This window comes from Limulus polyphemus, unplaced genomic scaffold (assembly GCF_000517525.1).
Source record: "Limulus polyphemus unplaced genomic scaffold, Limulus_polyphemus-2.1.2 Scaffold1796, whole genome shotgun sequence".
Lineage (NCBI taxonomy): Eukaryota > Metazoa > Arthropoda > Merostomata > Xiphosura > Limulidae > Limulus > Limulus polyphemus.
The window spans coordinates 225123-235248 of record NW_013667406.1 but is presented as its reverse complement, the minus strand read 5'-3'; the positions used below and the strand labels follow the sequence as shown (position 1 = coordinate 235248).

The following is a 10126-nucleotide window of genomic DNA, read 5'->3' as shown; positions in this document are numbered from 1 at the left end:
AAACGACTATAATTCTACAACGAACGTCTCTACATGTTCGACTCAACAATATTCTCTCTCTGTCCGCAGTTCAATTACACATTACATTGTTGCCGTCACGTCTTGACAGTCTTATATATAAAAGAATACCAAAATCTAGTAAACGCTCAAGCATTCAGGAAGGGACAGGATCCTTCTAGAAATTCATGACGTGTTACTAGTGTCACGTGACTTCCGCTGTCGTAACAGTGTCAACAGAAGCCATTGCATCCGACTATTTCAGGCCAAATAATGCTAATACTTCATCAGAAGAATGTAGAGTATGCAGGAAACGTTAAATACCATAAGCAGATGTGCTATAACTTATAAGCTTAATTTTTTTACCTCCGAAAAACAAGAGGTTAGACTGAACCTCCTCGAAACCCTCCTGTGTAAGTGCATGTAATGTTAAGGTCAATCTCAATATTCGTTAGGAAAAGAGTAGCCCATGAGTAGGTAGTCGATGGTATTGTTATGACAATGCAGGTCACGTGACGCTCGTATCACGCCACTTCCTTCTCGAACCTTCATGAAATGTCGGGAGACTACTAGATTGGGGTAGTCCTGTATATATATAAGACCGGCCAAAAAAGCAACGTGAGGTAATGAGTAAGAATATTGTTGAGCACGTGAGAAGTTCGTTGTGAATTATAGCGTTTGTTATAGAGCGAATGTTGAAATTAAGTGTATCGCAAAGTTGTATTCAGAAAGAATAAGCCAGTTTTATTTAAGAAAGGACTTGTATCGGTAAAATTATTGGGGAAGAATTTTTACGGAAAATTAACTAACTAACGGAGACGTAACAGTATTGATTATCTGCCTTCCCTCTAGTCTATCGATGCTAAATCTGGGACGGCCACCCCCTTGTTCCACACCAAAATACCTACCGCGAAGACAACAACAACATGGTTAATATATAGTTTCAAAAAGTGTTGAGGATATCCTATCTATCTGACACGATCCAAACACAAACGTCAAGCTAGGTAGCCGTTACAGAAGATGAAATTATGGGTTTGGAGTTGAGCTCCTGAACACATAGCGTCTCAACTCCTATTGCTTTTCGCTGTCTGCAGCCAGTTGTGGGAAGACAGTCACCTCTAATATTTTGAAACAACCGGCAATTGTTAAATAACTTTGTAGTACAAATAAACCACCCTATATTTCTACATTTGTAAGGCTCACAAGCTCTATCCCTTAAATAATTAATCCAAATGCTGGTAATTGAAAGTATTAATTACTTACCTTGATAGTCCTGTAGTAATTAATTACATACCTATACATACGTACAATACATAACAAGCTCGTTCAATCACTGGGTAACAGGAAAGAGGCTTTGCTAACACATTTTGACGAATTGAAATTGAAATTCAGTTTGTTTTCAACTTATCATAATATATATAATTCATCTTTTATTTGATTAAAAATAAACATATTTTGAGCATTTGATTTATTTTTATTTATCCGATTTCAATTTATTTTTTAAATCGTTGTTTCTGGTTAAGTTACTTGCGAGGAATGTTTTGGAATACCCTGTATAATTCGGTATTACGATGCATGACAATCGGAATATTTTTGAGTTAGTAACTTTCGTGTACCGTTGTAATTTGTAGTAAGATGGAAATATTAAATCAGCATCTATCAAAAATCCGAACACCTCTTGGAGGTGAACAAGTGTTTAAAGACGAATGTGTGTTTTCATTTGAAACACCGGTTTGTAGTATTACTTTATTTTATTCAAATAATATATTGACATTCGATTTCATTCTTTAAATTTTTATTTATAGATGCACAGCATAGTACTACTAAGCCTACTTACCACTCTTTTCTATTATACACTGCAGATAGTACTACTACTATTCAGTACTACCGTACGTAAAATCGTTGTGTACACAGCAGAATGTATTAAGTTTTATACTTATTACAAGTTATTCTGGGATGAATCGAAGGTACAACGTTAAAAGCCTCAGATTTGAATAAATGATATAAATTTAATTACCTGTAAATAAAATGGTTAGCATACGTTTTTAGGTTTGTTGGTACTGTACTCTAATGATTAAAATCAAATTTTATTTGAATAATGAACATGGGGTTTAAAAGTTACAGTTCATGGGCGTTGCCAGGAATTTTTTTAGGGAAATTTGTTTTAGATCATGGTGCATCTTGATTGTTTATACTTGCATTGCAATTATACGTATTTAAGTAATTTCTGAAATACTTTGGGCCTTCTTAATAATATATAACTTTGTAAGATTGACATACTGTAATTTGAATTATTCAGTTTAACTTTTAAGCACTATCATAGTTTCAAACTGGCTAGGACAGTCTGAGTGTATTTAAAATTTAATTGCCCAAATATAAATGAAAATGTGACAGATTTATCCTGGACAGAATGTAATTTTACAGTATGGTACTTGCCTGGTTAGTACAGTGTAAAATGGTATTGGCACTTGGTCCTTCACTTTCCACTGAGAAACAGGACTACTGGACATTCATCATATTTGAATATATCATTGTTGTTTTAATAATATTGTTTTTGTTGTTAATTTGCACATAACTATAAGTATGGAGGCTTGGGGAATTAAAGTTTGTTCCAAAATGGGCATCTTTTTCATACATTCCTAAACCATTTTTCCTGACAATGCTCTTGCAGTTGCATTATATATTAATGATATTGTAACGTACTTAGACAGCAAAGGACTATTTGATCCTTCAAGGCTATAATTGTTAACCAAGCCTTGAGTAAAAATAATTGATTACCCTCTTAAATTCCTCTAAAATGCTGGCTTCTAATACTGCCAGTGACGACTCCTTCAAAATTCTATAAGACAATCATCCTGTTAAAAGAATAAAAGTTTCTTCAATTGGAGCCTAGCCTGTATTTTCCAAATGTGAAACTTTTGTCATTTTGATCCGTTATGTTCAGTATATAGCATCAAGAAATCAGAGGAAATGGTTCAGAGGAGGGCTATTAGGATGATTCACGAGGTGAAATGGTTATTGTAAGTTAGAGGGATAGGGTAAGATCTCTTATATATTTTCTCTTGATAAGAGAAGAGTAAGATGTGATCTTGTAGTTTAGAAGATTATCGTAAGTAGTGACAGAGTAAAAGCTTTTGGTTTATGCATTCTATATTCTGCATATAATGGGAAGTGAGAATGGAAAAGATTTATAAACATCTGGCTATGTTCCCTTTAAGTTTTATTTCTAACTGTGATTAGTTTATGAGTTACTGTTGGCAGTAATGGTCCTGTTTGGTACCTTAACATAATATTTAGGGACCTAATTGTCCATCTCAGCTTTACCATCTTCTAAACTAAAACTATTAAATAAACAAGTTAAAAAAAAAGATTAAATCTTATAACCAGCTCTTATCATTCACATAGTTATCAAGCTATCTCTTAAATTCATTTAAATTTACTGCCTCCACAACATCTGAAAGCAACCCATTGCAGAGGCCAACCACCCTGTTAGAAAATAGAAGTCTTAGTTGAAGATGATTCCTACCTAAACAAAATTTATATTTGTATTTCCTAGTCCTACTAATACTATTGCCACTGTTAAGTATGCAAGTAAGATGATGCATCAACATTATCAATTCCCTTTACAATTTTAAACACCTCAGTCAGATCCCCTTTAACTCTTCATTTTTCAAGAGAAAACAATTAGAGATCTTAACCTCATCTCATATGACAACCTCTCCATCCCAGGCACCATTTTAGTAGCCTTTCTCTGAACCCTTTCCAACAATTCAATGTCCTTCATAAAGTAAGGAACCCAAGACTGAACACAATTCTCCAATTGTGGCCTAACCAGTGACCTATAAAATGAAATTATAACCTCTTTAGACTTGTATTCAATATTTCTGTATATACAACCTAAAATCCTATTGGTCCTACCACTAGGAACAGCACATTGCTTGGATAACCTAAGAGACTGATCAATTACTACACCAAGATCCCTTTGTTTCATACCACTTTTAAGATTATTCCTATCCAAATTGTACTTATAATTCAAATTATGACAACTCACATACATTATTTTCATTTAATATAATTAAAACCCATCTGCAATTTATTTATCCAACTCACAAAATGTTCTAAATACTTTTGTAAAGCATCAGCATCCTTATCACAGCTGGCAACATTCAAGACCTTAACACCATCAGCAAATTTAAGTAACTTATTGACCATTCCTTCCTCTTTGTCATCAATGTATGATAAATCAAAAGGAGCAAAGGTCCCAAGACTGAGTCTTGAGGTACCTAACTTGTGACATGAATCCAGTGTAACTGAACTCCATTTGTATCAACCATCTGCTTTCTTCCATACAGCCACTCTTCTATCCTATTAGCTAACTTATCCACTGTACCTATAGAGATATTACTTTTTTTACAAGCCTTATATGTGGTATCTTGTCAAATGCTTTCTGATAATCCAGATACACCAAATCTACACCCTTACCCTCATGTACATAAACAGTAACCTTTTCAAAGAAAGTCAAAAGATTTGTAAGGCAAGATTTTCCCTTAGTGAAACCATGTTGACTATCCAATAAAATTCTAAACTTTGGTAAATGACTTTGTAAAGCAGGTTTTATCAGAACTTTTATCTAAGACTAATAGACCTATAATTACTGGAATAATGTTTATTACCTCCTGTGAAAAGAGCAGTGACATTAGCCAACTTCCAATCCTTTGGCACCTGCCCACTATTCAAGGACTTACATAAAATAGTAGTAAGTGGATCACATATCCAATCCTTAAACTCCATCAAAACCCTTGGAAAATATTATCTGGCCAAGATAATATGATGGTTTCCATGTATTATGCTTGAAATGGATCTACATGTACTTGCTTATTTAATACAAAGGAATCGGAAAATGTTCTAGGTCACAATCTTGTACGTCTTTTGTACAGTAATATTAATATCAAACTCGACCTTTCTAACTAATAATTAGTATTTGCAAAATACAGTTATATTTTATTTCATTATTACAACCATCAATTCTCACTTGTTTGCTTTTTTTGGTTGAAGTAAAAACACCTATGGTTCCTCAAATGCACACATAAAAAAAAAAAAAAAAAGATAAGGTGACAGAAGGCTAACTGGCTCATTGAGGTCACAGAGAATAAGTTCAGGATATTGATAAAGTAGTAGAAGCAAAGGAAGATTTAGTTTGTGCAGTGCATATTGCAGCAGTTGTTGTGAGTAATTACAAATCAGAGGAGTTAAGCAGAAAGAATGAATAGCTACAGTAAAGTTGAAAGGACAGAAAATACCATGTAACTCTTTAAGGGATTCTTCCTTGTGTTAGATATGGATAGGAAATTTTAAATAGTATGCAAAGTTTAAGCGAGAAATTATCTGGATGTTATCCAAATCACTGTTTCTCAACCTTTTCGATACCAGGGACTACCACATCTGAAAGCAGTTGATTTCTAAGGCCAACTGCCCCAATAGGAAATTAAAACTAAGCTGAAGATGGTTCCTACCTTATCAAAATGTATACTTGTATCCCATTGCCCTACCAATCTCACTATTAAATACAAGAAAATATGATGCATCAAGATGTTCAATACCCTTAATAATCTTAAACATATCAATCAGATCCCTTCTACTTTTTCAGGAGAAAATTTCAGAGATCTGAACCTGTCCTTGTGTGACAACCTTTCCATCCAAGTACATAATTCTACTTTGAACATTTTTTAACAGTTCACTTCCTTAAGTTAAGAATCCCAAGATTGAACACAATACTTCAAATGAGCTCTAACTAATGACCTAAACAATGAAACTGTAACCTGTAAATACAACTCAAAGTCCTATTTGCCGTACCACTAGCTTGGATGGCTTAAGTCTGGTCAACCAAAACACTAAGATATTTTTCTTCCATAACATTGTTAAGGTTATTCCCATGAAAATTGTATTTATAATTTAAGTTATAATAACCCACATGTATTACGTTACATTTGAATAATTTATTATAATTAAAAGTCATCTTTCAGTTATTTGCCCAACTCCACAAATGATCAATGTCATTTTGTAAAGAACAGCATCCTTCTCACACCCAGCAACACCCAAGACCTTAATATCATCAGCAAATTTAAGTAATTTATTGACCATTGCTTGTTTTTTGTCATTTATGGAAATAAAAAAGAGAAAAGGTCCCAATATTGAACCCTGAGGTACCCAATTTGTGACATTAACACCCTCTGCTTTCTTTCCTCCAGCCATTTTTTTTAATTTAGTGACCCAACTTATCCCCCACACCCATAAAAATACTTTTTTTTAACAAGCTTTGTATGTGATGCCTTGCCAAATGCTTTTTGAAAATCCAAATACATCAAATCCACAATATTAACATAATCAACATAAGTAGAAACTTATGTATAATAATAATAAATAATAATAATAACAAATAATGTCAAAAGATTAGTATGCAAGACTTTCCCCTAGTGAAACCATGTAGACTATCCAACAAAATTTTAAACTTTATTAAATAAGTTTGCAAAGCATCTTTTTATCACTTTCAAAACCTTTCTTCCACCAGTTTTTTCTTAATAAGCTGATAATTAATGTGATTACCTTGTTCATCAGTTGTGTTTGCCTATCAAATGTTCAGGATGAAGAATATTTAAATCTCCACCCTCTCAATTTTTTTTTTAAGTTAAAAATAAATCTAAAATAACATCTGGACAGTTGATGGGGAAAAAATGTCCATAATAGTAAAAAAAAATCTATTTCTCTTACAGTTTGTCTTTAAAATCTTCCAATCTACATGCCTAAAGCTAGAAACCTCATAATTATAACCACATTTACAACTTGAGATATTAATTTCATCAGTTTTGTCTTGTTGGCTGTAACAAATGTCAGTTGAAATTCTTCTACCACTATATCCACTAACAGACACCTTAATAGAGTCAACCTCCTTGCTATTTATTCTCCATATCTTTAAATTCTACAGGATGTAATTGATAATACACAAATAAACAAATTCCTCCCCATATTTTAAATATTCTATCCATATTAAACAACATCTAACCCTGTATTTCAAACAAGTTTGCCATGAAAATTTTACATCTAACCAAGTTTAAGTTATACCCATAATTTTAAAATCCTCTGTTTCGACAAGTACTTTTTAAGTCATCTGTTTTATTTCCATACTTCTAGCATTATATTAGTGAGAATCTTAAAATTATTTCTGTACTTTATTTCCACACTTTTCTTTTCCTATATTAATTATGAGAATTTTAAAATTATTTCTGTACTTTATTTCCACACTTTTCTTTTCCCTGTATCTTATTGTATATTTTTGCATTTAGTTTATCCTGTCTATCATCACCGTTTAGCCCTAGTTCAAAGTTACCCTTTACAACTGAGTTAATAACCCAGGTGAATATTCAAGCCCCTGCTCTATTTAAGTGCAAACCACCCACTCCATAAAGCTTTCTTTTCCTATCAACTAATTTTACAAACCCATACAACCAATCTGATAATCCTTAAGTATTTATCTAATCCTTAGATTTAGCCATAGTAACCTTCTTGTAATCTCATCCCCACAGTTAAATCTGGATATCATCTCTGACAGAATTAGGTTATGGCCTTATTTTTAAAATGCCTTTATCAACCCTCTATACTTATCAATTAGCTCCACTGAACTACCATTTCCTGCATTATTAGCCCATATACACACCCTAAAAACTATATCATAATGTTAGGATGGGGGTAGGACCGTTGAGGGATGATAAAGGAAGGCTAATATCTGATGATTATGAGATGGCTGGGTTGTTTAATTTTGTTTTTCCTTTAGTTTTTACTAATGGAGATTTAAGCAGTATTCCACATCTTGAATAGTTGATAAGTGGCAATGAGATCAAACAAGATGAGTGCATTAATTCTGAGCTGGTTAAGAAACAATTGGGAAGTTTAAAAAATGATAAGGCTTGAAGGAGGTTAAAGATTGGATATGTGAGCCACTTACTACTATTTTTTTCAGTCCTTGAATAGTGGACAGGTATCAGTAAACTGGAAGTTAACTAATGTAACTCCTCTTTTCAAGGGAGGTGATAAAAATTGTCCCAGTAATTTTAGACCCATTAGTCGTACATCAGTTGTGGGAAAAGTTTTGAAAAATCTGATAAAACATGATTTGCAGAGCCATTTAACAAAGTTTAGAATTTTATTAGATAGTCAACATGATTTCACTAAGGGAAAATCTTGCCTTACCAATATTTTGACATTGTTTGAAAAGGTTACTGCTTATGTAGATGAGGGTAAGGGTGTAGATTTGGTGTATCCTGATTTTCAGAAAGCATTTGACAAGATGCCACATAAAAGAGTTGTAAAATCTTGTCTCTATAGGTGTGGGGTATAAGTTAGTAAATTGGATAGAAGAGTGGCTGAATGAAAGAAAGCAAAGGGTTGTTACAAATGGAGTTCAGTCAAACTGGATTAATGTCACAAGTGGGGTACCTCAGGGCTCAGTCTTAGAACCTTTGCTATTTTTGATTTACATCAATGACATAAATGAAGGAATGGTCAATAAATTACTTAAATTTGCAGATGATATTAAGGTTTTGGGTGTTCCTAGCTGTGAAGAGGATGCTGCTGATTTACAAAAGGATTTAGATCGTTTAGTAAGTTAGGCAAATAAATGGCAGATGAGTTTTAATTATAATGAATGCAAGATAATGCATGTGGGTTATCATAATTTGAATTATAAGTATAATTTGGATGGGAATAATCTTAACAGTGTTATGAAGGAAAGGGATCTTGGTGTAAGAGTCAATCAGTCTCTAAAGCCATCCAAGCAATGTGCTATTGCTAATGGTAGGGCAAGTAGGATTTTAGGTTGTATCTACAGAAATATTGAATACAAGAGATTATAATTTCATTGTACTGGTTAGGCCACATTTGGAATATTGTGTTTAGTCTTGGACTCCTTACCTTAGGAAAGACATTGAATTGTTGGAAAGGATTCATAGAAGGGTTACTAAAATGATGCCTGGGATAGAGGGGTTGTCATAAACTTAGTTTTCAAGAGTTTGAAAGTCACTGAAAATGGAACATGTGATACAGTACCAAAACAAAAACAGTCAGAGTAAAGGTTAAAAAAGACACTGAATGACTCAGCTTGTAACACTAATTTGTATTTAAAGGGGGTTTTATGGTTATGTTAAGAGAAAAAGAAAGTCAGAGAAAATATTGGCCATTGAAGAGATGTAACTGGGATTCTTATAGGTTAAAAACTCTTATCATGATTTCCTAAAAAGTTTTCTCTTCTAACTTGTTTAAGTTTTTCATAGAAATTTGCTTGTACTACTGTTGAGTATCTAGACCAATTTCCAGAAGGAATTTGATAGATTCCTCACTCTGTAGGTTAGTAATTGAGTTATGTTGTTATGCAGTGTGTGAAATTAACATTAGCACTATATTGTAATAATGATAATAAACAAAAAGAATTTTATAGCATGGATCTCTAACTTTCAAATGTCAATCAGTACTTGCTAAGACCTATATTTAGGTCGTTTTGATTGGCACCAGGACACCTTCATTGCTTTATGGATACTCAATTTTAGTTAATCATAAACATAATAGGTTGATCTGCATGATGGTTTTATTTGTACTGTTAGTTAAAGTTGTGTGTAATAGATATGTGGATATGAAAAGTTGGTTTGCATTTTTTTATATTTTTTGACTAGCTGACAGAAGGCCATGCAGCAAATCAAATTTCCCAACAAGGGACTGGAACCAGCCCAACCTACACATAAACCTCTCACATGCATAAAATTACTAAGTAAAACCTCAAAGAAATTTACAATGCATCATTTGGCAAACTATTCCACAAATTGATAACTTTTAACAAGGAAAAATTCTGCTCTTTAACCTCACTGTAGCTGGACTTAAGGTTTATAAAGCAATGTTTTTCTCATGTCTTTTTTTTTCTTTTCTCATATTGCCTGTCTATCATGCAAAGTAATATTTATTTTAAGAAAATTTTGAAATTTCACATGCGAAATCTTTATAATGTTGAGATACTTATCAAACATTTCTTAAGAAAAAACTTTTTATTTAATCAGTTATTTTCAGTAATTAATCTCTGTATGGGTTT

The 10126-nt window shown here is 32.8% G+C and overlaps 1 protein-coding gene across 2 annotated transcripts in view; it reads left to right on the top strand.

The window, feature by feature from the left end:
• The first annotated feature begins 1567 nt into the window (after positions 1–1567).
• Positions 1568–10126, top strand: part of LOC106464967 (ubiquitin carboxyl-terminal hydrolase 5-like) — a 206504-nt gene continuing 197945 nt past the window's right edge. The window contains exon 1 of one of the 2 annotated variants that reach the window (XM_022392775.1): positions 1568–1728. In XM_022392775.1, the coding sequence (XP_022248483.1) occupies positions 1633–1728 (96 nt within the window). In that variant the 5' untranslated portion in view covers positions 1568–1632. The remainder of the gene's footprint in view (positions 1729–10126) is intronic. The other variant, XM_013925142.2, reaches the window with a different exon arrangement.